At 51.5% G+C, this 27,587-nt stretch overlaps 1 protein-coding gene across 4 annotated transcripts in view; it reads left to right on the top strand.

Moving 5' to 3' along the window:
* LSS (lanosterol synthase) overlaps positions 1-24,060 on the top strand; it is a 36,878-nt gene extending 12,818 nt beyond the window's left edge. For 2 of the 4 annotated variants that reach the window (XM_078358678.1, XM_035283005.3), the window contains 12 exons: positions 427-454; positions 3,181-3,237; positions 3,964-4,035; positions 5,233-5,283; positions 5,888-6,037; positions 6,691-6,787; positions 7,767-7,872; positions 18,321-18,386; positions 18,847-18,927; positions 19,933-20,103; positions 21,331-21,409; positions 22,040-24,060. In XM_078358678.1, coding sequence (XP_078214804.1) covers positions 427-454; positions 3,181-3,237; positions 3,964-4,035; positions 5,233-5,283; positions 5,888-6,037; positions 6,691-6,787; positions 7,767-7,872; positions 18,321-18,386; positions 18,847-18,927; positions 19,933-20,103; positions 21,331-21,409; positions 22,040-22,171 — 1,090 coding nt within the window. In that variant the 3' untranslated portion in view covers positions 22,172-24,060. Of the gene's footprint in view, positions 1-426; positions 455-3,180; positions 3,238-3,963; positions 4,036-5,154; positions 5,284-5,887; positions 6,038-6,690; positions 6,788-7,766; positions 7,873-18,320; positions 18,387-18,846; positions 18,928-19,932; positions 20,104-21,330; positions 21,410-22,039 lie in introns of all 4 variants that reach the window. The other 2 variants (XM_078358677.1, XM_035283004.3) reach the window with 1 other exon arrangement.
* The last annotated feature ends 3,527 nt before the right edge of the window (positions 24,061-27,587 follow it).

Raw genomic sequence — 27,587 nt, 5'->3', positions numbered from 1 at the left:
TTGGCATCAGGAAGGCCTGTGGACAAGGGGAGCTTGTCAGCCATGGAGTATGCCCTGAAGGTGGGCCCCTGTCATGGATGGCACAGCACGGTCCCACAGTGGGAAGCTCTGGTTGGTCCCACAACACCGAACACGGGCAGCAGGGCTGAGGCAGCCTGGGGTCAGGGGTCGGGGAGCCTCCTGCTGCCCTTAGGCTTGGGTGCGCCCTTCCTGGGTAGGTGTGTCCTGTCTTCTCTAGAGTGTGGGCCTCACGCCCAGGAGTCTAGCATCCCAGCAGCCCAGCTGGGGTGGCATCCAGGCCAGTGCCAGGCCTTGGGGGAGAGGACAGACGCCCTCTCTGGGACCTTCCTGAGTGCAGGGTCTGGGTAGCCGGCTGGGCTTCCAGCTTTCTCCTCATGCCTGACTTGGGCATTTTTATCCTCACAGGATGGGACTTGACGGCATGAAAATGCAGGTGAGGGCTGCGGGATTCCTTTGCAATCATTTCTGCCCTTCGTGACTTTTCCTTCTGGTTCACTAAATTGCAGAAATAACTCCTCCTGGACCAAGTCCCGGCAGCTTGTGACCGGAGGCTGAGTCTGTCGAGGCCTTTGGCTGTGTCCCCGTGGGTGCCCATAGTTCTCGAGTGTCTGTCTGCAGCTGTCCTGTTTGCTCTTTGCCCTGATGGTCCGAGTGGGCCCAACTGTGTAACGACAGACCCGGAGCTGCAGAAGCTCTCCTCTTGTTCCCGTGGCAGGAGGCGGCTCTGGTTAATGGGGCCTTTCCTCCATGCACTGTTTTTGCTGCTGTTGTTGAGATGGAGTCTTGCTCTATTGCCCAGGCTGGAGTGCAGTGGCTCGATCTCGGCTCACTGCAACCTCCACCTCCCAGGTCCAGGTGATTCTGCCTTAGCTTCTAAGGCAGGAGCTGGGATTACAGGCATGCAGCACCACACCCAGCTAATTTTTGTATTTTAGTAGAGACAAGGGTTTCACCATGTTGGCCAGGCTGGTCTCAAACTCCTGACCTCAGGTGATCTGCCTGCCTTAGTCTCCCACAGTGCTGGCATTACAGGCGTGAGCCATTGTGCCCAGCGTCTAAAGAGACTCCTTCTTAAGGTTGTGTGTGCACAGGACAGGAGACTGGAGGGCCATGGTGGCGTGTGGCTGGGCCTGGGGGCTGCCTGGGGACTTGCCCTGAGTGGGCTGGAACCCAGTCATGAGGGGCACCAAGCACAAGGGAGAGGGGAGGCAGGCATCGCCACGTCCATGGAGAGGAGCAGGTGGGTGTGCTGGACACTTGGCCACATGGCGTTAGTTGGCTTCTTTCTGGATCCTTCCCTGAGCTTTTAGAAGATATGCTTGTTTCCAGGCAGGGATGCCTGACCAGGGTCCTTGCCCTCCAGGGGTCGTGCATCTGCCGCCACTGTGGGGAGGCCTGAGGTCTCAGATTTCTCAGAAGTCCATGGACCAGAGTAGTTGAGAGCTGTGTTAGGAAGAGCCAGCCTTGTGTTCTGCTATACGGTCTGTGACATCGGAAGCATCCGCCTGGGTGTGGCCTGCTCCGGGTGGAGGTTGTGGTCTCCAGGTCATTGCTCTACAGAGCGGGTTGGTCATTGGAGGTGGGAGGAGAACAGCCCGCTGCACAGAAACTGTGGGCTCCCTGCCTGCACTGTCTGTGCTGTGTCCTGCAGGTCCTCTGCGCCGTCCCGCTCAGCGTCTAGATTTTATAGATGGTGCTGTCCTGGGTGTGGCCCCGGGGGCAGCAGGGCAGTGTTGAGGATGGGGTCCTGGCTGACCCTGGTCCTGTCCTGGCTCTGGGGGCCCTGTAGACCCCAGTTCTGTCCAACTAGGCTGAGCCTGTGCCCCTTTGTGCATTATCACAGTGGGTGTGTCAGAAGCCCAGACAGGGTTGCCCTGTGTGTTGTGGTCTGGTGAGGGTTATGCCCTGCAGGTCTGTCTTCTGTCCCCCACCTGGTTCAGTGTGGAAATGTGGAGTCTCCAGAGGTGTCCTGGGTGTCATGTTTGGGATGGACACACAGGGGCCCAGCACTGCCTGCCCCAGGGCTACCCTTGGTGCCAGGTTTCCCCAGCCATGGGCAGCTGGCCTTGAGCTCCCCCGAGGCTCCCTGGACACGGTCCATGTTTTGTGAAATGGTTTTCAAAACACATGCAAAGTGGATGAGTTACATGAGTAATGAGCCCCAGAGCAGGCCCTGGCCTCCCTGCCCCTCCCTGCCCAGCCCTCCCGCTGTGCCCTCTCTTCAGTGCACCTCGGGCTGATGAGGGCCTCTGTGTTTTTACAGAACTGCTCTGTGGTTGTCACACCCAGCAAACTTCACGACAGTTCCTGAGTGTAATCCTCACATTGCCGTTGGTGTGTGTGAATCAGGGTTCAGGCCAGGCCCACACAGGCCTTCACGTGTTGGTATCTGAGCTCCTGTTTGTCCACAGTAGTCTCCTGTGGCCTCTTTTCTCCTCCCTGAAGGGCTTCACGTTCCGGATCTGACAGGTTGCTCCCTCTGTTCTCTGAGTTTTTGTAACTGGCCGTGCACTGAGGCTCTATCCCGTTGTGTTTCTTTGGCAAGAATGCTTTTCTGGTGGTCTCTGGCTCGTTCCTCCAGTGCATGGTGTCTGGAAGCCTCTGCTCCCGCCACCCCCGCCACCATCCCCATGTCTGCTCTCCAGCTCTGTCTCACTGGGGTTTGGTCACCGGCCCTTTAAATTGAGACCAGAGTATGTATCTGGGAGTCCAGGTCCGGGGTGACATTTGAGGTGGGGCCTTCCCAGCCCTGTGCAGTTTCCATCACCTCAGGTATACTCAGAAATGGGGGTCATTTCCAGGCATCACCATGACTGAGGTACACCGCTCTCATTGGGCGAGGGCAGCTGGATGCTCTGTGTGTTGGTACTGGAGCCTCTGAGGGATTGTCCAGTCCTACAGGTGTCCTGAGAGGGACACTGTCCTACCTGGTGGCCCATGAAGAGAGGTGGGGATCCCTGACCCTTGTCTGCCTGCAGGGCTCAGCCTTCTCTGAGGCCCTTGTCAGCCATGAGAGGTGCACAGGGCTCAGAGGCTGAGGTTGAGTGTTGGCTGGATGGGAGCCCCCACACCCAGCCCTCAGGGCCTTTCGGATCCTGGAGGCCGTAGGTGGGAGTGGGGGAGGCCGCTGCTGCTGTAACACCCGTCTTTTGTGTGCAGGGCACCAATGGCTCACAGATCTGGGACACTGCCTTCGCCGTCCAAGCTCTGCTAGAGGTTCGTGGCTCATTCTCTTTTCTCAGCCTCAGCTGACCTTCCTTCCTGTGCATGTGAGACCTCGCGTCCACCTGAGGGCAGCACTGCTGGCCACACACTTGAGACTCCTTGAAGTTTCCAGTGACCTGGGCTCTGGCCTCTGGTTTGAGATAGTGGTGCTATGGAGGGGGCAGCCTTGCCCAGCAGCCCTGGGTGTTGGGCTGGCTCAGAGGCTTTGGGAGGGCAGGGGCTGGAGGCCGTGTGTGGGGGAGCCTGGTGAAGGCTGTTTCTCAGAGCGTGGACAGGACTGGGACTCCAGGCTCTTAGAACTGGAACTGCTAATGGGCATTCTCCAGCCAATACTGCAGAGAAACAACAGTGGATTTTTATGCTGGTGGGATTCTGAAGGTGTTTCTGGAGTGCCCCAAGGGCTGGGCCATTCAAAGGACCTGCCCACGCCGGGGTGCTGGAGATCGTCTGGGCATAGACGCTTGCTGGGTGGTGGGGTGCTGGTATCCATAGATGGTCTCTTCTGCTCCCTTCCATCTCGTCATATTTCACGGACCTTTGATTTTTTTGTCTTTAAGGTAAGTGCAGTAAGAAACCCTTGACACTCTTTGGAGACATCTGCCAGTTTCATTCTGGTTCCCAGTTGGGGCAGGATGTGGCCAGGACCATGGGGGAACCACTCAGCCATGGTGGCCGTGCAAGGGCGGCTCAGCCTCTCTGTCCTGCTGTCTCTTCCAGGCGGGTGGACACCACAGGCCCGAGTTTTCGTCCTGCCTGCAGAAGGCACATGAGTTCCTGCGGCTCTCACAGGTGAGCCCTGTGCCTGGGGCCCTGAGGGGGCTGAAGAGGGGATTCAGGGCTGGGAGCTCCTACAGGCAGAAGTGCCCACCTCACCTCCACCCTGCCCTGTTCCCTGCACTGGTTTCTCAGGTTGCCCCTCCCCACCCCTGTTCCATCCACCTGTCCTTGGGCTGGCCTCACCTGGAGCAGCTCTGTGAGGCCTGCAGGGTGCTGGGGGCGCTGGCAGTTTCTGCGTCCTGCTCCTGTTGGAGCCATGGTCTGCAGGAGCCAGGCACAGGTAGGGGCCATTTACCCTGAGCTGCGCAGCCTACACACCACCTCTGGGTCTCTGAAGCACCTTCTGCCACAGAGGTGTTGCCAGCCTGCGGACGTTCCCTCCTGAGACTGTTTGCGGCAAAAACCCTGTCCATCCCGCTAGATCAGCTGCCCACAGACGGTGCCCCAGCCCCAGTTTGACCTCAGTGTCTCACACATGCCTACACCCCAATCTGCAGCCACAGTCATCTCAAACATACGTCCTAACCTCCCATGTCTCCCACGCTGTCCCTGCCACGGCCTCAGCCAATGTCCTGCCTGGAACAGCTGCCCCTCCCCCCATAGCCCGTTTCACCATGTCCCTTCAGATGTCATCAGGCCATGGCTTCTGCGGGGCCTCTGGGTGTTCCTGGCCTCTGTGTGGCCAAGGCTGGCACCCATCTGGGGCTCAGGCAGGGGAGGGGCATTGTCCTGCTGTGGCTGACCCTACAGCAGACTGTTCCTGCCTCCTGCCTCCTACCCAGGACTTGCTCTGGTTGATGGGGACTTGGGAAGGCTGACTGAACCCTGCTATAGTCCAGGCCTCTGCCCTTCTCATTCCCTCAGCCCAGGAGCTGAGGTCCATGAAGCTGGGGTTGTTCAGGAGGCAGCGGGAGCCCTTGGCAGAGCACACCACAGAGGCCTGGGCCACCTCCTTGCCTCCTGGCTGGTGGGGAGATCATAGGGGAGGCAGGTGCCTCCGGTCTGGGCTAGTTTCAGCCCTTGCTGGCCAGTCATGTTTCCCAGCAGCAATGGGTGGTGAGTTCTCGGTTTGGGCCCTTGGGTGCCTCGCAGCACCAGTGGGGACTGTAGCCAGCACTCCTGCCTCTCCAGTCCTGCCCAGTCTGTCTCAGTGATGTCCCAAGTGCTGACATGTTCTCTGCTTCCACATTTGCCCTCGATGCTGCCCAGATCCCAGATAACCCTCCCGACTACCAGAAGTACTACCGCCAGATGAGCAAGGTATGCGGGAGCCAGCCCCATCCCTGCCCCATCCCCCAGGGGAGACTGCCCTCAGCAGGTTGGGTCCTTCCCTTTGAAGGGGGGACTCCTCCCTTGGCGTCTTTGGGTGTCCTGCTGTGATAGTGCCTGGCATAAGGGCCCATGCCTCATGTTGCTGAGCTGCCTGGCACATGGGGGCACCGTTTGCTTGCACATGTGGTCATGCCTTAGGGCGGTTCAGGTGGTCATGGCACATAAAGGCTTCGGGATAGCCAAAGTGTAGCCAGGGCATCCGGGGAAGGCAGAGGGAAGAAGAGACCTCAGCCGGTGCTGGCTGTGAAATTAGGCATGAGCGCAGCTGCTCATTACAGTGGGGGTGGGGTGCACCTGTGCCCTGTTCTGTCCCATTGTGAGATCTGAAGGTGTTGAGGGTGTGAGCTGCTGCCCTGCGGGTCCCTGTGCTGGAAGTTGGAGTTCCATCTAGATGTGCCCAGCTTGGGCCCCTGGCTGCACCCACACCTTTGGTGGATGGGCCCCCATCCTGACTGGGTGCTCTGTAGCGGGGAGAGATGTATGTGGCTGTGGGGTGGCTCTGAGGACTCGGGTCACGGGTCGTGTTCTGCAGGGCGGCTTCTCCTTCAGCACGCTGGACTGTGGCTGGATTGTTGCTGACTGCACCGCTGAGGCCTTGAAGGCTGTGCTGCTCCTGCAGGAGAAGTGTCCCTATGTAACCGAGCACATCCCCCGAGAGCGGCTGTGCGATGCTGTGGCTGTGGTAAGGCTGTGGTCCCAGCAGCCCCGTCCACAGCTCATGTCTGCAGATGAGCTGCGTGCTCACCTCCACTCCCACAGGCCCCACCCCACCACACACTCCGGCCGGGCTGTAGGAGTTTGTCCTTGGACGGTGTTTGCATGTGGAGAACTGTGAGCTTTGGCTGGACCCCTAGGGGCCTTGCTGGGCTGTTCGCACAGGGCCCTGCACTACAGAGCTGGTGTCCAGCTCAGCGCAGATGCTTGCGGGAGCCGGTGTGGCCCCCAGTGCTTCTCTCTGGTGGTTTCCACTGGGTGTCTGAAGAAGGAGTTTCTTTGGTTTGGGTGCCACACATTCTTTCAACACATCTGGCTGCCGTGTGTGTTTCCCAGTGGAGACCCTGCACTGTTCTGGCAGCAGCACACACTTCGTTTCTAAGTCATGGGCACGTGTGGAGGTGTGTTTCCAGGTGGCTGTGCACGGAGGCCCTGATGGATGAGGTTGCAACTGCTGCTTGGGGCACCCGAGGGCTTGGTTAACGTGGAAATTGGCTCCTTGCCCCCGTTTCTGCCCCATTGGTTGTCAGACCTAGTGTTGCCTCCAGAAAGCTCTACTGTGGCCTGGGTGTCTGCGTGTGCTCATCATGTGGTGAGTTGTTGGGTGCTCTGTGATTTCAGCTGCTGAACATGAGGAATCCTGATGGAGGGTTCTCCACCTACGAGACCAAGCGTGGGGGGCATTTGCTGGAGCTGCTGAACCCCTCGGAGGTCTTTGGTGAGTGGTCAGCCAGCACCGTGGTACACAAACCCCAGAGCCAGCTTTTCCCCCTTGCCCGAGGCTGTAAGGGCCCAGGTTCACCAGCAGATCTGTCTGGAGTCCTCCCTCAGCCCAGGGTGTTCTGTGCTCTCCATCCCGGGACTGGCAGGACCCCTGTGTTGTGGATAGGAGGGCATCAGGTCAGGCTTAGGGAACGGGATGGTGGAGGGTTCCAGTGAGGTCCACAGCCTGGGCTGCTCCTGCTCAGTCCACAGGGCTGGTCCACAGCCTGGGCTGCTCCTGCTCAGTCCACAGGGCTGGTCCACAGCCTGGGCTGCTCCTGCTCAGTCCACAGGGCTGGTCCACAGCCTGGGCTGCTCCTGCTCAGTCCACAGGGCTGGTCCACAGCCTGGGCTGCTCCTGCTCAGTCCACAGGGCTGGTCCACAGCCTGGGCTGCTCCTGCTCAGTCCACAGGGCTGGTCCACAGCCTGGGCTGCTCCTGCTCAGTCCACAGGGCTGGTCCACAGCCTGGGCTGCTCCTGCTCAGTCCACAGGGCTTATGTTCATCACAAGCCCACTTTGTGGGTCCCAGAGTGCCTGCAGGGAGGTGTCTGTGGGGACTGAGGGGACCCACGTCCTGGGCTGGTAGGCTGCTGTGTGTGCGTGGCTGCCACTGTGCTGGTCTGGGGACAGGATCTCAGCCCTGGTCCACCTTTGGGTACCTCACATGCCCCCTTCCTGTTCCTCTACCCATCACACATGGCTTTTTGGGTTGGGATTGCAGCTTTCTGCTGCGTTCCCCTCATCTTTGCTCTCTCGTAGTACAGGTGTGTGTCCTGGGCCGGCCAGTGTTTGCTCTGGAGGTTGGTCGGGGAGGCAGCATCCAGGCACGGGTCCTGCACACTGCGACACTCTTGCTTGTGATTGGGCCTGAGTTGCAGGCCCTGGGCAGCCAGGGTAAGACTCAGCACTTTGGTTCTTCCTTCCCTTGCCCAGGGGACATCATGATTGACTACACCTATGTGGAGTGCACCTCTGCCGTGATGCAGGCACTGAAGCATTTCCACAAGCATTTCCCAGACCACAGGGCAGCCGAGATCAGGTACGCAAGGGTTGCTCTCACTCAGTGTGGGGGCTGCCAGGTTGGGGGCCAAGGCCCAGACGCAGCATTCTCTAACACAGCCCTGGCGGCCCATCTCAGAAACAAAACTCACGTAGACGTGGAGAGGCCGCAGAGATGATTGAATCCAGTTACATGCCCTAAAGCCTACAAAATATCTGTTGGGGCTCAGAATAGCATAATTACAACACAAGAATGGATTTTCTCCCTATCTTTTAATAATGTTAAAAAGACACTACATATGCACCTCCACCTGTGTCCCAGAAGCAGTTTTAAGGGTAGCACATATTCAGCCAAGTGTACGGTTGATCTTCTGAAGCAAACAGGTCCCGGTGCCAACATGGAACACGGCGATGCCACCAGAGCCCTCCGGCGTCCCCATGAGGGGCCACCCACACGCCTGCCAGGCTGTGCGTTTCTGTGCTCGCTTTGAACCTTGTCTAGGTGGAACCCTGAGGTGTGGACTTCGTGTTGCCTTCTCCTCATCTGCTTGAGGTTAGCCAGGTGGCTGGGGTAACAGCAGCGTTCTCTCCCGCGGGCCTTTGGTTGAATGCAGGTGCTGTGCTGTCTAGCTGCCTGTCCTCAGCACCTGGGAGGACTTCAGTCTGCGTTTTTAGGAAGCATCTCCTGTGAACACTCTTGTACTTCCCTTTTCAGGCACCTGGGTACTTACTTCTCACAGTCATGTACCTAGGAGGGTCACTGCTATGTCAGAGGGTACGTTAAAGGCCATGTGGTTTTTGCAGGTTCTTCATTCTACTACGATTACAGTTTTTACTTTTGTTAAACCTGGTGTAGACTCACCTTGGTCATGATGCACTGTCTTTTTATATATTTCTAGACTCAATTTGAGGAATATTTTGTTACGCGTTTAACAGCTCTTGTTACAAGAGACACTGCTCTATAATTTTCTTTCTTTCTTTCTTTTTCAAAGATGGGGTTTCACCATATTGGCCACCAGGATGGTCTCAATCTCTTGACCTTGTGATCCACCCACCTTGGCCTCCCAAAGTGCTGGGATTACAGGCATGAGCCACAGCGCCCGGCCTATAATTTTCTTTACATAATGTCTTTACGAGGTTCTTCTGTTAAGGAGAACTCAGAAAAGCAGTTGGAAAGTGTTTTTTAAAATACTCTTTGGAAGAATTTATGTAATGTTCATAATATTTTTGCCTTAAATATTTGGGAAAAATTATTGGAAATGTCAGTTGGGCCTGGAGTTTTCTTTGAGGAAAGGTTTTAAACTAGAAGCTCAATTTTGTTTTTTTTTTTGAGATGGGGTCTTGCTCTGTCACCCAGGCTGGAGTGCAGTGTAATTTCTTTACTAGTTTATAGGACTGAGTAGATGGTCCATTTTCGTATCAGTCTGGGGAGTCTTCCTTTTTTCACTCAGTTTTATACTGATGGGCGCAGTGTTCTGTGTCCTCTTGGATGGCTCTGAGCTCAACGCCGACATCCTCGTCTTTCCTCTGAGATCTTATGCCGATCTTTTGAAAAAAAAAAAGCAAAAACAAAAACAAAAACCATCCTAGTCTTTGATTCTGTTTTTTTAAGAGAGTTTATTTTTTGTTTCATCAATTTGTATTCTTTGTTATTTTCTTTCTTTTTTATATTTTTCGAGACGGAGTCTTGCTCTGTCACTCAGGCTGGAGAGCAGTGGTGTGATCTCAGTTCATTGCAACGTCCGCCTCCTGGGTTCAAGTGATTCTCCTGCCTCAGCCCCCCCAGTAGCTGGGACTACAGGTGCTCGCCACAATGCCCAGCTAATTTTTTGGTATTTTTAGTAGAGACAGGGTTTCACCATGTTGGTCAAGCTGGTCTCAAATTCCTGACCTCAGGTGATTCACCTTCCTTGGCCTCCCAAAGTGCTAGGATTACAGGTGTGAGCCACCACACCTGGCCTTTGTTATTTTCTTTCTCCTTTATTTTTCTAACTTGAATGCTTAGATCTTTGATTTCTGGTTTGTATTGAAATACGCACTTGAGGCTATAAACGAGTTTTGATCATTCAGTTAAAACTGTCACTGGGTGCTCGCTGCAGCAGCGCAAAGAGTAAACGTGTTTTCTGTTTCTGCTGTTCTCTGACCCTGAGTTATGTGGGAGTGTGCTGCTTCATTTGACATCTGAGGATATTCGGGTTGTGTTTTGGTTGGAAGCCATGGGTAGAGCAGGGGTTTGCTTGTGCTTCACAGGTGCAAGCACTGCGTTCATTGTCTCCCATGGCCTGGCACAGGCTTTGGCCACGTACTGCCCGGCGGTGTGAAATGGGGTTGGCCTGGCACAGCCCTTGGCCACGTACTGCCCGGCAGTGTGAAATGGGGTTGGCCTGGCACAGCCCTTGGCCACGTGCTGCCCGGTGGTGTGAAGTGGGCGCGAGTTGTCCTCAGCCACACTCACAGAATTGGCCTTTTAAAAAATATATTGCCTTTTAAATATCACTGTAATAAAAGTAAAGCAGGTTCTTTACAGACAAGACTTGCAAAATAAAGAAAAGTGCAAAGAAGAGGCTAAGTCGCCCCCTCCTCACCCCTGAATAAGAATCTGCTGTTGCTGTTTGGTCTCCACTTTTCCATGGGGGTTTGCCGCCCCTCTTCAGGCCTGGCCCACTTTGTGTGTGAGTGAGGTTTCTAAAAGCCCCACCATTGAGCGGCGTCCTCCAGCACCAACCGTAATGGCACAGGTGTTGTGTCATTTCACTCACTAGCCTCTGAGTTATTTTTCAATTTTCATTGTTGTTTTTTAGCTTTTCCCCAGTTTAACCTTAACGGTATTTTCTTGTTAAACATTTATTCATGACCATTATTATTTCCTAGAGCCGTATGGCTTGGGGTCTGCCTGCCTGGGTGGGCCCCCAACCCTCCCTCTTCCTGGCTGACCTGGCCTGGTCACTTCTCTGCTCATCTCTTTCCCTGCCTGGGTGGGCAAGAGTACAGCCTCGCAGAGTGGAGGGATTGTGAGAGGTGCCGCAGGGAAGCGCATGTCAGCTGTTGTCACTGTGTAGAAATGGATCCTGGACGTGGCGCATGGGGAGCCGCGGTGACTTCATCGTGGGTTTCCTCTGCATTTCTTTGGTGACTTCCAAGCTAGAACCTTTTTTTTATAATTTATTTTTTTAGACAGAGTCTCATTCTGTTATCCAGGCTGGAGTACAGTGGTGAAATCATGGCTTACCACAGCCTCAAACTACTGGACTCAAGCAATCCTCCCACCTCAGCCTCCTGAGTAGCTGGGAATAAAGATATATACTGTTACGCCTGGCTAATTTAAAAATGTTTTGTAGAGATGGGGTCTAGCTCTGCTGCTTAGGCTGGTCTTGCACTCCTGGGCTCAAGTAATCATCCTCCCACCTCTGCTTCCCCAAATGCTGGGGTTACATGGTAAGCCACCACCCCCAGCCGTTTTTAAAATTTTCACTAGGATGGTTTGTCTTTCATTTTTAAGCACAATAAAGTATTTGTGTATTCTGTTACAGATATTTTCTCCTCAATTTCTTTGTCCTTTTTTATCTCTTTAGGGTGTTTGAACGTAAGTGTTAAACTTTTATTTATTTATTTTTATTTTTATTTTTGAGATGAAGTCTTGCTCTGTCACCCAGGCTGGAGTGTAGTGGCGTGATCTTGGCTCACTGCAACCTCTGCCTACCGGGTTCAAGGGATTCTCCTGCCTCAGCCTCCTGAGTAGCTGGGACTAAAGGCGTGTGCAACCTCGACCGGCTAATTTTTTTTTTTGTATTTTTAGTAGAGATGGGGTTTCACCGTGTTGGCCAGGATGGTCTCGATCTCTTGGCCTCCCAAATGCTGGGATTACAGGCGTGAGCCACCGCACCCGGCCAAGTTTTTAACTTTTAAATGGTTAAATATATTAGTCTGATTTGTATATTAAGATTTTAAATTTACCTAGAGAGTTTTTGAGATACAGTATGGGGTTGCCAGTTACTTTAACACTATTTATATGGAATATTCTATTTTACTATACAGACTTAAATTCTCCCTAAATTTACAAATTTATAGAAAAGTTGCAAAATTAGTAAAAAGTGCGCCTGTTTCCTCTTACTAGGATTCCTCAGGGGTGGCATTCTACTCTGAGGGCTTCATTGCCTTCCCTCCCATGTGCTCCAGCGATACTCTTTCTGAACCATTGGAGAAGTTGCAGATAGGATGCACTGTGTTTCTAACTGCTTGAGTATTTCTTAGCTGGTGTATTCTTCTGTGCAAGTGTAAGTCAGAATGTTAATGTTGATGAAATACTAATCTGCAGGCCTTATTCAAATTGGCCTAATTGTTCCAACAATGTCCTTTGTGGCAAAATTTTTCCTCAAGCTTTAATCTGATATTGGGGTTGCATTTGTTTATTTTTTTTATTTTTATTTTTTGAGACGGAGTCCCATTCTGTCACCAGGTGCCAGGCTGGAGTGCAGTGGCACGACCTCGGCTCACCGCAACCTCCGCCTCCTGGGTTCAGGCAATTCTCCTGCCTCAGCCTCCCGAGTAGCTGGGATTACAGGCGTGCGCCACCATGCCCAGCAAATTTTTTTTGTATTTTTAGTAGAGACGGGGTTTCACCATGTTGGCCAGGATGATCTCGATTCTTGACCTCGTGATCCGCCTGCCTCGGCCTCCCAAAGTGCTGGGATTACAGGCGTGAGCCACTGCGCCTGGCCTGTTTGTTTATTTTTAATTATTTTTCTTTTCTTCTTTTTTTCTTTCTTATCCTTCTTACTGTGTGCATGGGTTGCATTTAGTTATAACACTGACACTCTTTTAACCTGGAATAATTCCTTAGTCTTTCCTTGTGTTTGATGACTATGTCATTTTTGAATTGTTCAGCAAGTTATTTTGTAGAATATTCTCAGTGTTTTTTTCTTTTTTTTTTTTTCTGGTGTCTCATGATTAGATTCAGGTTATGAAGTTGTGCATTTTTGTCAGGAATATTGCAGAAGAAGTGGGGCCTTCTCCTGCATCTTACCAGGAAGCACATGTCCACTTTGACCCTTTGATGAAGGCGGTGGCCACTGTACATAGTTTCTCCACTATTACGTTGCTGTTTGATTTTAATTGGGAGACAGTTTTAGGCTATGTAAATGTCCTATTTTTTTTTTCGAGATGGAGTTTCGCTCTTGTTACCCAGGCTGGAGTGCAATGGCGCGATCTCAGCTCACCGCAACCTCTGCCTCCTGGGTTCAGGCAATTCTCCTGCCTCAGCCTCCTGAGTAGCTGAGATTACAGGCACGCGCCACCATGCCCAGCTGATTTTTTGTATTTTTAGTAGAGACGGGGTTTCACCATGTTGACCAGGATGGTCTTGATCTCTTGACCTCATGATCCACCCGCCTGGGCCTCCCAAAGTGCTGGGATTACAGGCGTGAGCCACTGCGCCCGGCCCAAATGTCCTATTTCTTATCAGACTTATACCTGTTATTGTTAGCATTTGATGATGCTTCTTGCCTGAATCAATTATTTGCATAATGCTTGCAAAATTGTCATTCCTTCCATATGTATTAGTTGGCGTTCTTCCAAAAGCTTTTCCTTTGCCTCTGTTTATTTACTTATTTATTATCACTGTGGACTCATAGATTCCTGTGCAATTGATTTTGATACTGATCTCATAGCTGGACAATTTGCTAAACTTCAAAAAAAATTATGCTCTTTATCTTTTATAGCAGTTTTAAATTTACAGAAAATTTGAGTGGAAGATGCCATTTTCCCATAAAGCCACAAACTCCTTGCACCTTCCACCAAGTTTCTGCTGATATTAACATCTTGCATTAAATTGGTGCCTTTGCTAGTTGATGAGTCAACATTCATAAATGATTGTCGTCCGAAGTCCGGTGTTTACATTCAGGTTCCTCTTTTGTTGTTCGTTCTGTGGTTTTCACAGATGTGTCATGCATGTGTCCACCACTGCAGTGTCACACAGTCATTTCACTGCCCCAGACTCCACTGTGCTCCACCCGTCATCCCCTGTCCCCACCTCCGGAACCCCTTAGTAGCAAACACTGATATTTTTACTGTTTCCATAGTTTTGCCTTTCAGACTGGCCTCTTTCACTTAATAATAAGCATTTAAGGTTCCTCAGTGTCTTTCTATGGCTGGATAGCACATTTCTTTTTAGTGCCGAATAATATTCCATTGTCTGGAGGTACTACAGTTTATCCATTCACCTACTGAGGTGAATGCCTGACTTGCTTCCAAGTTTTGGCAACTATGAATAAAGTTGCTATCAGTGTTGGCGTGCATGTAAGTTTTCAGCTCATTTGGGTAAATGCCAAGGAGTGACTGCTGGATCCCATGGTAAGAGCGTGTTCTGTAAGAAGCTACCAAGCTGTGTTCTAAAGTGGCTGCACCGTCTGCATTTCCACCAGCAAAGATGAGCCTTCCTGTTGTTCCACATCCTCACCTGCATTTGGTGTTGTGTTTTGGGTTGTAGCTGTTCTAAGAGGTGTGTAGTGCTAGCTTCCTGTTTCAGTCTGCAGTTCCCTGGTGACATTCGGTTACAATCTTCTCATACAGTGTTTGGTGTTGTGTTTGTGTAGTGCTAGCTTCCTGTTTCAGTCTGCAGTTCCCTGGTGACATTCGGTTACAATCTTCTCATACAGTGTTTGGTGTTGTGTTTGTGTAGTGAGTGCTAGCTTCATGTTTCAGTCTGCAGTTCCCTGGTGACATTCGGTTACAATCTTCTCATACAGTGTTTGGTGTTGTGTTTGTGTAGTGAGTGCTAGCTTCATGTTTCAGTCTGCAGTTCCCTGGTGACATTCGGTTACAATCTTCTCATACAGTGTTTGGTGTTGTGTTTGTGTAGTGCTAGCTTCCTGTTTCAGTCTGCAGTTCCCTGGTGACATTCGGTTACAATCTTCTCATACAGTGTTTGGTGTTGTGTTTGTGTAGTGCTAGCTTCCTGTTTCAGTCTGCAGTTCCCTGGTGACATTCGGTTACAATCTTCTCATACAGTGTTTGGTGTTGTGTTTGTGTAGTGAGTGCTAGCTTCATGTTTCAGTCTGCAGTTCCCTGGTGACATTCGGTTACAATCTTCTCATACAGTGTTTGGTGTTGTGTTTGTGTAGTGAGTGCTAGCTTCCTGTTTCAGTCTGCAGTTCCCTGGTGACATTCAGTTACAATCTTCTCATACAGTGTTTGGTGTTGTGTTTGTGTAGTGAGTACTAGCTTCCTGTTTCAGTCTGCATTTCCCTGGTGACATTCGGTTACAATCTTCTCATACAGTGTTTGGTGTTGTGTTTGTGTAGTGCTAGCTTCCTGTTTCAGTCTGCAGTTCCCTGGTGACATTCGGTTACAATCTTCTCATACAGTGTTTGGTGTTGTGTTTGTGTAGTGAGTGCTAGCTTCATGTTTCAGTCTGCAGTTCCCTGGTGACATTCGGTTACAATCTTCTCATACAGTGTTTGGTGTTGTGTTTGTGTAGTGCTAGCTTCCTGTTTCAGTCTGCAGTTCCCTGGTGACATTCGGTTACAATCTTCTCATACAGTGTTTGGTGTTGTGTTTGTGTAGTGCTAGCTTCCTGTTTCAGTCTGCAGTTCCCTGGTGACATTCGGTTACAATCTTCTCATACAGTGTTTGGTGTTGTGTTTGTGTAGTGCTAGCTTCATGTTTCAGTCTGCAGTTCCCTGGTGACATTCGGTTACAATCTTCTCATACAGTGTTTGGTGTTGTGTTTGTGTAGTGCTAGCTTCATGTTTCAGTCTGCAGTTCCCTGGTGACATTCTGTTAAAATCTTCTCATACAGTATTTGCCACCAGTATATCTTTTTCAGTGAAGTGTCTGTTAAAGTCTTTGGTTCATTTTTAAATTGGGTTTTCTTATTGTTGAGTTTTAGTTCTTTGTATATTTTGGCTGCCAGCCCTTTATCAGATATGTCTTTCGCAGGTATTTTCTGCCAGTCTGTGTCTTGTTTCTTCATTCTATTAGTAGTATCTTTTGCAGAGCCAGTTTTTATTTTAATGGAGTCCAGCTTATCAGTGTTCTCTTTCATGTATCGTGTTTTTGGTGTTATATCTAGAAAGTTACGGCCAAGCCCAAGGGTACCCAGACTGTTTCCTGTGTTATAGTCTAGGAGTTGTTAAGTCTTGCGTTTTACATCTGGGTCCGTGATTCGTTTTGAGTTCACTATTGTGAAGGGTCTATGGTTCGTGTCTAGATTTTGTTGTATGCGGATGTCCAGTTATTTTGGCGCCATCTGTCAAGAAGACTTTTTTTTGCACCATTTTGTTGCCTTTGCTCCTTTGTAAAAAAAATCAGTTGACTGCATTTGCGTGGGTCTGTTTCTGAGCTCCCTGTTCTGTTCTGTTGGTTTATTTGTTCTTTTCGCCAGTACCGCCCTGTCTCAGTTCCTGTAGCTCTGTAGAAGGCCTTGAACTCAGTTAGTGTCAGTGTTCTCACGTTTCAACAGTGCATTGGCTATTCTGGGTTTTTCCCTCTCCCTGTACATTTTAGAATCAGTCTGTTGATATTTACAAAATGCTGAGACTTTGGTTGGGATTCCGTTAAATCTATAGCTCAAGTTGGGAAGATCTTTTATTTCTTTTATCAGAATTTTGTAGATGTCATCGTATATAGATATTGTACATATTTTGTTGTTTATACGTAAGGATTTCAATTTTTTGGAGCTAATGTAAATGGCATTGTGTTTTAAATGTCAAAATCTAATTGTTCATTGCTTGTAGGAAAACAATAGACTCTTCTTCTTCTTCTTCTTCTTTTTTAAAAGAGATGGGGTCTCACTCTGTTGCCCAGGCTGGAGTGCAGTGGTGCCATCATAGCTCACTGTAGCCTCAAACTCCTAGGCTCAAGGAATCCTGCTGTCTCAGCCTCCTGAGTAGCTGGGACCACAGGCATGCACAGTCATGCTCAGCTAATTTTAAAAAATTTTTTTATAGAGATGGGGTCTTGCTGTGTTACCCAGGCTGGTCTCGAACTGCCCTGTCTGCTTTGAGATGATTGTATATTTGTGTTGTTTGTTAATTTGTAGAGGATTATTATGGATTTTTCTAATGTTAAGACGCCTTTGTATTTCTGAGATAGACCTTCGTATTGGTCTATATTTAAGACAGTATTCAGTTTCTCAGTTTTAATTTAGAGTTTTGCATCTGTGTTCATGAGTGAAATAGCTCATGAACTATAAATAGCTCATGAACTTTTCCATAAATGTGGAAAAACTTCACTTTTCCGTATCTTATTTCTCTGGGTTTCTAGAATGAACTAGAGAGTTCCTCCTCGTTCTGTTCTCTGGAAGGGTTTGTGTGAGGTTAGAATGAGTGTGCCTGATATAATTTAGTCGAATTCACTTATAAAATTCCTAAGCCTAGAGTTTTTTTCTGGGAAAAGTTTAGATTTTGACTCATTCTTTTAGTAGTTTTAGGACTGTTGAGGTTCTCTGTTTCTTGATTGAGGCAGTTTTGATAAGTTAATTTTTCTAATTTGTACATTTTGTCTAAGTTTTCAAATGTAATACATAAAATGTTCTTATTTCTCACCATATCTGTGTAGTCCTATCCCTTCTTTTATTGCTTTTATTAATTTGTACATTGACTCTGTTTCACCTATTGCCGAGTGACAACGTTAGTACAAACCTAGTGCCTTAGAAGAACACATTTATTACTTCACCGTTTCTGTCAGTCGGAAGTTCAGGCGCAGCCTCGCGGGTCCTCGGCCTCAGGGTCTCCCCAGGCTTCAGTCAGGGTGTTAGGACTGGGGTCTGGCCTGAGCTCCCGGTGAGGAAGGCACTGCCTCAGCACACGGGGTCCGTGGCAGGATCCCTTTCCTCAGCTGGAAGCTGCTGACTGCCTTTTGCTGCAGGTGCCTCTAGATGGCATCTCACAAAAGCCAGATGGGAGACTTGGTAGAGGGAGTTTGTGAGCATGATGGGAGCTGCAGTCACATGGACCTTAGTCCCAGGACAGGCACCCATCAGCCCTGCTTGATCTGCTGGTTAAAGATGAGTCTCATGTCCTGCAGGCTGACACCAGAGTAGACACTTCACTCCAGCCTTTTTGGAGAACCGGCTGTTTTTGGAAATAGCAGATTTAGGAGGGTCTTTGTCTTCTAAGTCTGTTGTTTTCTCTCTAATTGATTTTTCCTGTTCTTATTTAGTTCACTGTGTTTGGTTTGCTCCAGCCTGGGCCACTGGGTCTCAGTGATGCTGCTCGTGTTTGCAGCCGCATCTGCGGGGGCTTCCTCCCGAGGCCTTGCTTTCCTTGCCATCCCTTTCTCAGGTTCTGCCCGTCCGCTTCCCGCTCTGGTGTCCAGAGTTGGAAGTTGCTTCATTTAAAAACCCTCATAGGTCTGTGTAAACTGTTTATTTTTATGTGGTTTTTAAGGGAGACCATGCTCATTCCTTTGAGACCCTGAAATGGGTGGAATTGGGATAGGCAAACTGACGTTTTGCCGAATTGTTCATTGGGCCAATCTCGTGTGTTCCAGGGAGACCCTCAAGCAGGGCTTAGAGTTCTGTCGGCGGCAGCAGAGGGCCGACGGCTCCTGGGAAGGGTGAGTGAGCCCCGCCCATGGGTGCAGACATGCGTGGGATCCGGAGGTTTCTGCTCTCACATGCTGCCTTCATAAATGTTGGGTGGTATGATGTTGCTGCACTAGACATTTCTGGAAGTAAGCTGCCAGCCCATGACTTCTGGGGGACCTTGTTCCTTTTGGCATGCCCGGCCCCTGCCTTGGTGAAATTGCTCAGCATGTTGCTGGGTGCAGCCAGGCTGTATTGGACGTGCACTGTTGCCTGAGTGTGGCTGTTCCCCTCCAGCCTCGCTGCTGCTTCTCGGGTGTCTGGCTGGTGGGCCCAGCAGATGGAGCTGCTGTCTTCGGTGGCCCTAACACCTGAGGCACTGGAGTTGGTGGGCTGGCTGGGGCACGTGTGAATGTCGCAGAATGCCTGTGGTTTCACACACCGGCTGTGAACATGGGTTGAAGGGCTGAGGCTCTCCTTGTCTCCCTCCAGGTCCTGGGGGGTGTGCTTCACCTACGGCACCTGGTTTGGCCTGGAGGCCTTCGCCTGCATGGGGCAGAGCTACTGTGATGGGTGAGTGAGTGAGTGAGCGCCTGTCCTCTGGTGGGCGGGGTTCTCAGCCCAGTCCCCTGATGTGAGTGTTGTTTGCTTTGATGTTTGATTATAGGGGTGGTTTTTTCTTTTTCTTTTTCTTTTTTTTTTTTTTTTATTTGAGACAGAGTCTTGTTCTGTCAACAGGGCTGACATGATCCAGGCTCACTCACTATAGTCTCGAACTCCTGGGCTCAAGCGATCCTCCCAAATAGCTAGGACCGCAGGTGCACGCCACCACACCTGGCTAATTTTTTTTTTCTTTTTTTTTTTTTGTTGCACACCTAATTTTTTAAAACTTTTATGCAGAGATGGCGTCTTGCTGTGTTGCTCACACTGGTCTGGGCTCAAGCAATCTTCCCACCTCGGCCTCCCAAAGTGCTGGGTTACAGGCATGAACCACTGCGCCTGGCCTGTTTTTAATATTTTTAAACAGTGAGATAATATTGGTTTCTCAGACAAGGTCCCAGGTTGAAATGAGGCTGCTTCCCTGGTCCCACGGCTCCCCAGAGCTTCCTGACATGTGTACTGGAGGAACGCGTCTGGCTTCCAGCCCCTCCAGGCACACAGATGCCTCCCAACCCTGAGTGGGAGAATTAGGGTCCAGGCCTCCCCCCCAGACCAGGTTAGAAGGCAAGAGGCCTCTAGTCCCAGCCCTGTCTCCAGCTGCCCCACTCTTTCCTGCCCCACTCCTCCCAAGCACTGCAGACCTCACTCAGTCTGACACGTCTGTGAGGCCATCTGCAGTACTCGCATGTCCCTTTGTCACCCCAATGACTCTGGGAGCCAGGAGTATCTGTTCCCAGTTCACACCTGCGGAAGTCAAGCTCAGGGATTTCAGTAGTGGTCCATGGCCCTTACATAGGGTGACCCTATAGTGTAGGCTCCTCCCCAAACCCTAAGGCAGCCTGCCAGGGTAAGAAGCTAGGGGTCCTTCCCTGGGACCTTCCCTGATATGATGGTGTCTACTGTCTCTGGTCTCTACAGGACTGCCTGTGCAGAGGTCTCCCGGGCCTGTGACTTCCTGCTGTCCCGGCAAATGGCAGACGGAGGCTGGGGGGAGGACTTTGAGTCCTGCGAGCAGCGGCGTTACGTGCAGAGTGCCCAGTCCCAGATCCACAACACCTGCTGGGCCCTGATGGGGCTGATGGCCGTTCGGTGGGGATGATGGGCCCCATCCCTGAGTCCTGGGTTTGGGTGGAGGAGGGACACTCAGCTGTGAGCAAGTGGCCTGGGCTGAGTGAATGTAGAGAGGAGCAGGGGAGGCCTATGGGCCAGAGGCGATTCAGCTGCCACTCAGGGAACAGAGACGTCTACCAGAGCCACGTGCCAGGTGACTGCGGCAAGGAGATGGGTCGTTCTGACCACGTGGGGCCCTGCAGAGAGGCTTGCCTCTTAGAAGTGAACCACCCCCCATTAGCAGTGTTGGCAGCAGAGCATCGACCCCTGGAAACGGTGAGGTGGGCTGTGATGAGGACGCTGCTTCCTGGTGTGGTGGTGATGGTGGCCATGGCAACTGCTCTCTGTGGCCTTCCTGTGTCCACAGCTGGTGCTGAGCCACATATGTGCCTGGTACACACATGCGCAGCCGCACGCAGGTGTTCATGTGCACACACTGATGTGTACACACAGACATACGTACATGGAGACAGATGCACACACACACAGTATGTATGCACACATGTATGCATGCACAGGTACCTGTGGACCCACACACATACACCCACAGCATCCCATCTGTGCTGCACATAGACATACGTACATACATGGAGACATGCACACACACATAGGTCTATGCACACACGTACACGTACACAGGCACCTGTGTACACACACACACAGACGCACCCACAGCATCCCATCTGTGCTGCCCTGTCAGGTTTGTGGCCATCTGGGGAATCTTCCTAAAAGCTGAAGCAGGTCTGTTTGAGCAGGAGCAGCAGGGTCTTGGGGACCCCTGAGGGTAGGATAGTCACAGTTGAGCTGGGCCCACTGAGCCTTGGGTCCTGCTTGGTATCTCATCCTGGCCAGCAAGCAAGTATGAGCTCCTGTGGCTTCCAGAGGCCCATGAGGACCAGTGGGCCGGGTGGGAACAGTCTTGGGCTCCTCTTTGGGGGGAACAGAAGAGTGTCTTGTGCTGGAGCCACCAGGGCAGGCCTGAGGAGGCCTGTGTCCCCAGCCTGTCATCACTGTGGCTCCGCTTCTCAGGGAGCCTAGGAAAGGTGCGGCAGGAGCCCGAGGTGCTGACTGCGCCTGGTGGGCCCGTGGGTGTCGGTTCAGGTGCATCCATTCTCACTGCAGCGTTCCAGGGTTTGTCCTTAGACTCAGTGGTGTGAGGGTGAGGATGGTGCTCGGGGGGCGTGTTTCAGCCTCCTCTTCCGCCAGGCATCCTGATGTCAAGGCCCAGGAGAGAGGAGTCCAGTGTCTGCTTGAGAAACAGCTCCCCAACGGCGACTGGCCCCAGGTATGCCACCAGCCTCCATCATGCGCGGCTGTTTCCTCATCCTCTTGCTCTGTGTCTTCTGTGGGGTACTTTGGATGCTTGGGAGGCGTCAACTCTGCCAGTGAATGCCAGAGTTGGTGGCAGGTCTGTGGTAGGTTGTTGGGTCCTAAAGTCCAGGTCTTGCTGTTTTTGCAAGTGATGCTCTGGCTGGGGGAGGAGCTGGATGGGAGAAGCTAGTAGGGCAGGAAGCCGTTTCATCCAGGACAGACCCTCCGACTCCAGACGACCTGGTGGCCCCTCACTGAGCCGGAAGGGCAGGAGGTGTCCTCTGCTTATCCCTGTGGTGTGGGTGTCATGGGATCATGTAAGGCCAACTACCCTCCCCTGGGATGAGGCTGAGTTGGTGGAAGCTGAAGTGGTGGTGAGGGGCTGGTGACCCCGGATGAGTTTGCTGCAGGGTGGGGAGTCTGAGCTGGGCCGATGGTGCCTGACTGACGTGGGATGGACCACCTGCTTTCCCATGCTCTCGCTTAATCGGCCCTTCCCAGGCTCACCCACGAGCCAGCCAAGCCAGCAGCCAGGCTACAGTTCAGGGACTAGCCCTCAGCTGACCAGTGGAGCCTTTGTGTTTATTTCTCTGTGTTCTTTCAGGAAAACATCTCCGGGGTCTTCAACAAGTCCTGTGCCATCTCCTACACAAGCTACAGGAACGTCTTCCCCATCTGGGCCCTCGGCCGCTTCTCCCAGCTGTACCCGGAGAGAGCCCTTGCCGGCCACCCCTGAGAACATGCCTGCCTGCTGGGTGCTGTCTGTGCAGTCCAGTAAGGCCAAGGGGTCCTGGCCGGGTGGTGGAGCCCTCCCATAACCCTGTCTCTGGCTCCAGGCCCTCAACCTCTGCCTCACAGATGTGAGTCTGGGGACCAGGCTGGAGGCAGGGATGGGGACAGGGTGGGTGGCTTAGACTCTTGGTTTTTAACATAGGTTCATTTCTGAGAGTAGCTTGTCAGGCTTGGGTGAGGAGCCACAACCCTGAGGAGACAGTGCCTTTTGCCTCCTCTGGGCACAGCCTCCCCAAGGGAGTGAGGCTAACAGGGTTTTTCTGACCAATAGCTGAGTTGGGAGAGGAACAGCTGCACCTGTGCGATTCCTACCTGGCACTGTCATGTGGGCTCTGGGTTAGGGTTGGCCCTGGGCAGGCTGCTCCTGCACCTTCTGTCTGCCAGGCTGAGGGGTACGAGGGCGATTCTGACAATGGCATGTACAGTGCGCATCCATGAACAGCCCAGTGCAGGGGCGCTCATGGAGCATCTCGAGGCTGTGCAGCAGGGAACCCCATGCCCCTGGGTTGTGAGCTCGCCTGCAGAATGGTGGGTGGAGTCTCCATACCCACCCTGGTCATGGGCTCGCCTGCATTTGCGGCAGGGGGGTGTCCGGGAGCATCCTGAGGTTGTTTAGCGGGGAGCCTCCATACCCCTGGATCGTGAACTCAGCCGTGTGGAATGCAATTTGTGAGGTGCCTACAGGGTTTATAGTGGCCTTATGGACAGAAATGCCCATGGGAGGCACAGCGTAACCAGGGGTGAGGGGCAGACAGCAGTCATGGTCACTATCACAGGGCACTGCTCTGTATAGGGACAGCCAGCGTCCAGCCTATCACCGCTCCCTGGGCTGGCTGGGCAGGATGGCACCCTGGGGGCCTAGCGTATGCCCAGGGCTACCCTACAGCTGCTGCCAGTCTCACGCCCAGGCAGGTGCTCTGGGCTGGAGTGAGGGCTACGTGTTGGGGGCAGCTTCTCTGGGTGATCCTCTCAGCTCCCTTCTAGCTTCTGACCCAGCTGGTCTGGCTTGCATGGATGTAGGGCTTAGGGTAGGAAGTTCAGGTCCTAGCTATGCCTTTGACTGATGTGGATGAGCCGTTCACGTGCTCAGGGCCACCCTGAGGCTGTCACTGTTCTCCCTGGCCGTCGGGAGGAGTCACTGAGAACTTCGTCACCACTGCTGCCTTGCCCAGGGCACACCCTACGCCTCCTCATCTGCTCTTCCTCCCCCCCCTGCTGCCTCCTGGGCAGGTGGCAGCCCCTGGCCCCTACCCCTGGCTGACTGTCCTCCCTCAGGCAGTGGAGGTCTGTGTCTGGACAGCCTTGGAGCCTGTCATTTCCTGCCTGGAGTCCTTCAGGGCCACCCCTCTGCCTTGGTGCGGGGTCCAGGGCTCTCACCCAGGCTCCGTGCCCTCTGGAGCATCCTGCCCAGCTCCCTTGCCCCATGTGCTGTCACTGACTCTCCTTGGGACTCGCCTGCCTGCTCAGAGCATGCAGGGCCTGGTCGGCTGCACGTGCAGGCAGATGCCTGTAGAGTGTCAACACATCTTAAAACTAGGCTTTAGTTTGGCTGAAGGAACCGTGTTGGGACCCTTGGCATCTGTCAGGTTTGCACGCGCTGTTTTTTTCCTCAGCCCATGTGTTCTCCCCACCTGGGGCAGCAACAGGACAGACAGTGAATCCCAGAGTCTGCCTGGAGCCGCGGCTGCTGTCCCTGGGCCTCCTAGCCACGGCCAGATCACTGTACAAAATAGCTTTCCGGAAATGAAATGTAAATCCATCTTTATACTGAAAATGTTACTGAAGACACTTTTATGAACAACTACTTTAATAAACAGGCGTTTGATTCCCTTAGCAGAAGCCTGTCATGCTGTTTCTTTCATCCTGGGGAGCAATGGCAGATCTGGGCTTTCTGGCTGTCCTGCCTCACCCACCTGTGGGGTAAGTGGGATGCCCAGCCTCGTTCAGGGACCAGGAGTAGTGTGAGCAGTCTCAGGGTGCCTCTCCAGCTATCTGAGGAAAATAGTGTCTCTCTTTTAAGAGATAATAGCTAGCCTATTTTAATATCTTTTAAAGCCCATAAACATATCTAGAAAGATAAATGAGAGACATGTCCACATAGGAGGAACCTTTCACTGCACAGTTTTCCTTCACGGTGGCCTTCAAGTCACAGGACACAGCGGTTCCCTGCCACCTTCAGTGTTACTAACACAGGCGGGACTTCAGGGTCACTGTCCTGCCCTGTCTTCTGCTTTATAAATCACATCCGTGTTCAAGCTGTTGTTTAAAGCAAGTGTATTTTTCCTGTCCCACGAAGAGGCCTTGTTCACAATTAGATCACGACGCAGAGAGTCTGTTCCTCCCGCTGGCGTCTCTGGGTGCCAGGAGGATGACCTGGGCTCTTGGCAAAGAAGACCAGCAGGAAGAGATGGCGGCTGCACCTGTGCAGCCTCTGTCTGAGGGGATACTTGCCTTGATGTGATTAAAAATCAAGTTTGCTATCCTGAGTAAGTCATTAGAGATTTCTGAGTTCAAATTATTTTTATCAGGGACAGATGTTGAACATCCTGAAATCTTTTCCCTGGTGCCAGCCCAGGTTTTTTTTGTTCGCTATGATGTAAAGTTTCAGACTCTTGATATTTTTAGTATCAACACAGACTGTAGGACAAGGAATGATACCGGAAATAAGGGACAAGGATGATAAGAGGATCAGTTTATCCAGACGTAACAATCCTAATGTATGTGCACTTAATAACAGCTTCAAAATACATGAACGAAACTGCAGAATTGAAGAGCGTGACATAAATTCACAATTTTAGTGGGAAAAATTGAACATCATTACCCACCGACACTGGCATGGGCTTTTGAGAGGATACTTCTAGCAGTGGTGAAGCACACACTTTTCAAGAGCCTGTGGCTCATGTGCTCAGGTGGACCGTGACGGCTCATGAGATGAGTCTCAGGATGCTAGAAAGGACTGATGTCACGCGGAGCATACTTCCCACCACGGCAGACTTGAGCTGAACCGCGGAGCGAAGGCAATTCAGTGCCGAAAGGGCAGTGTTCCACAAATGATGCTGAAACAAGCAAACTTCATTCGTAAAGAAATGAACCTTGGCATACCCGTCACATCTAGACACACTCGAGATGAATCAGAGACCTAAATGTAAAACACAAAACTATAAAACCCCTAGAATGTCACATGGGAAATCCCGGTGACCTTGGCTTTGGCAGTGACTCTTTAGATCTGACACCAAAGGCAGGATCCACGCAGGAAAACATTCATAGGTTGCGCTTCATTAAAATAATAAATTTCTGGCTCATGCCTGTAATTCCAGCACTTTGCGGGGCCAAGGTGGGAGGGTCACTTGGGCCCAGGAGTTTGAGACCAGCCTGGGTAACGCAGTGAAACCTCATCCATACAATACAATCAAAAAATTAACCAGGTGTAGTGGTAAGTGCCTGTCGTCCCAGCTACTTGGAACACTGAGGTGGGAGGATCACCTGAGCGTGGGAGGTTGAGGCTACGGTGAACTGTGATTGCGCCGCGGCGCTCTAGCTTGTGTGTCAGAGGGAGACCCTGTCTCAGTAAAATACATTAATTTAAAGTTTCTGCTCTGCAAAGACTGTCAAGAAAAATGAAAAGACAAGTCACAGACTGGGAGAATATATTTGAAAAAGAAAGGATCAGTATCCAAAAGAGCTCTTCAAACCCAACAGTAAGAAAATCTGGTTAAAAAATGGGCCAAAGACCTAACAGACAGACACTGCACCAAAGAAGATACACAGTTGTTAAATAAGCATTTGAAAACATTCCGCATCGTATGTCATCAGGGGACTGCAGATTAAAACTATCAATATACCCCTTAGAGTGGCCGGAATCCAGAACCTGACACCACCAAATGCTGGTGCGGATGTGGAGTGACAGGAGCTCGGTGGTGGGAATGCCAGTGTGGCCACTTTGTTTTGTTTTTTTTTTCCCCTTCTGTTTTGATAACTGGGTAGTTACAGCCACTTTGGAAGGCAGCTTGGTGGCTCCTTACAAAACTAAACATACTCTCATATATCCAGCAGTTGCACTCTTTGGTATTTACCCAAAGGAGTTGAAAACTTATGTCCACACAAGCACCTGCACACACATGCTGAGAGCTGTTTATTCGTAGTTGCCAAAATGTGAGGCCAACCAGAATGCTGGTGAATGAGTAGGTAAATGAGTGAGTAAACTTTGGGGCAGTGAGTGGAAGATGATTCAGCACCAAGAAGAAATGAGCTATCAAGCCGTGAGGAGACACGGAGGACCCTTAAATGCATGTTACTAAGTGAAAAGCTTGCGCAGTTTGGAAAGGCTGCATACTGTGTGATTCCAAACAGATCACATCCTCAGAGGCAAAACTGGAAACAGTAAAAAGGTCAGTGGTAAAAACACTTCAAAAAACAAAAAAGATCAGTGGATGCTGGAGTTAGGGCCAGGAGAGGGATGAAGAGGCAGAGTACAGAGGATTTTCAGGGCAGCGAAACTACTCTAGCCTGACACCTATCTAGCCATCCGTGATGGCGGATACAGGACATTGTACATTTGTCCAAAGCCAGAGAATGTGCAGCATCAAGAGTGAGCCCCGATGTAAACTGTGGGCCCTGGGCATCGAGAATGAACCCCAGTGTAAAGTGTGGGCCTGGGGCATCAAGAGTGAACCTCAGTGTAAAGTGTGTGCCTTGGGCATCGAGAGTGAAACCCAGTGTAAAAATTGTGGGCCTCAGGCATCGAGAGTGAAACCCAGTGTAAAAATTGTGGGCCTCGGGCATCAAGTGAAACCCAGTGTAAAGTGTGGGCCTCGGGCATCGAGAGTGAACCCCAGTGTAAAAATTGTGGGCCTCAGGCATCAAGAGTGAAACCCAGTGTAAAAAGTGTGGGCCTCGGGCATCGAGAGTGAACCCCAGTGTAAAAAGTGTGGGCCTCAGGCATCGAGAGTGAACCCCAGTGTAAAGTGTGGGCCTCGGGCATCGAGAGTGAACCCCAGTGTAAAAAGTGTGGGCCTCGGGCATCGAGAGTGAACCCCAGTGTAAAGTGTGGGCCTCGGGCATCAAGTGAAACCCAGTGTAAAGTGTGGGCCTCGGGCATCGAGAGTGAACCCCAGTGTAAAGTGTGGGCCTCGGGCATCGAGAGTGAACCCCAGTGTAAAGTGTGGGCCTCAGGCATCGAGAGTGAAACCCCAGTGTAAAGTGTGGGCCTCGGGCATCGAGAGTGAAACCCAGTGTAAAGTGTGGGCCTCGGGCATCGAGAGTGAAACCCAGTGTAAAGTGTGGGCCTCGGGCATCGAGAGTGAAACCCAGTGTAAAGTGTGGGCCTCGGGCATCGAGAGTGAACCCCAGTGTAAAGTGTG

This window comes from Callithrix jacchus, chromosome 21 (genome assembly GCF_049354715.1).
Source record: "Callithrix jacchus isolate 240 chromosome 21, calJac240_pri, whole genome shotgun sequence".
Taxonomy (NCBI): Eukaryota; Metazoa; Chordata; class Mammalia; order Primates; family Cebidae; genus Callithrix; species Callithrix jacchus.
The sequence above is the reverse complement of the archived record's forward strand: the minus strand, read 5'-3'. Positions and strand labels throughout refer to the sequence as shown.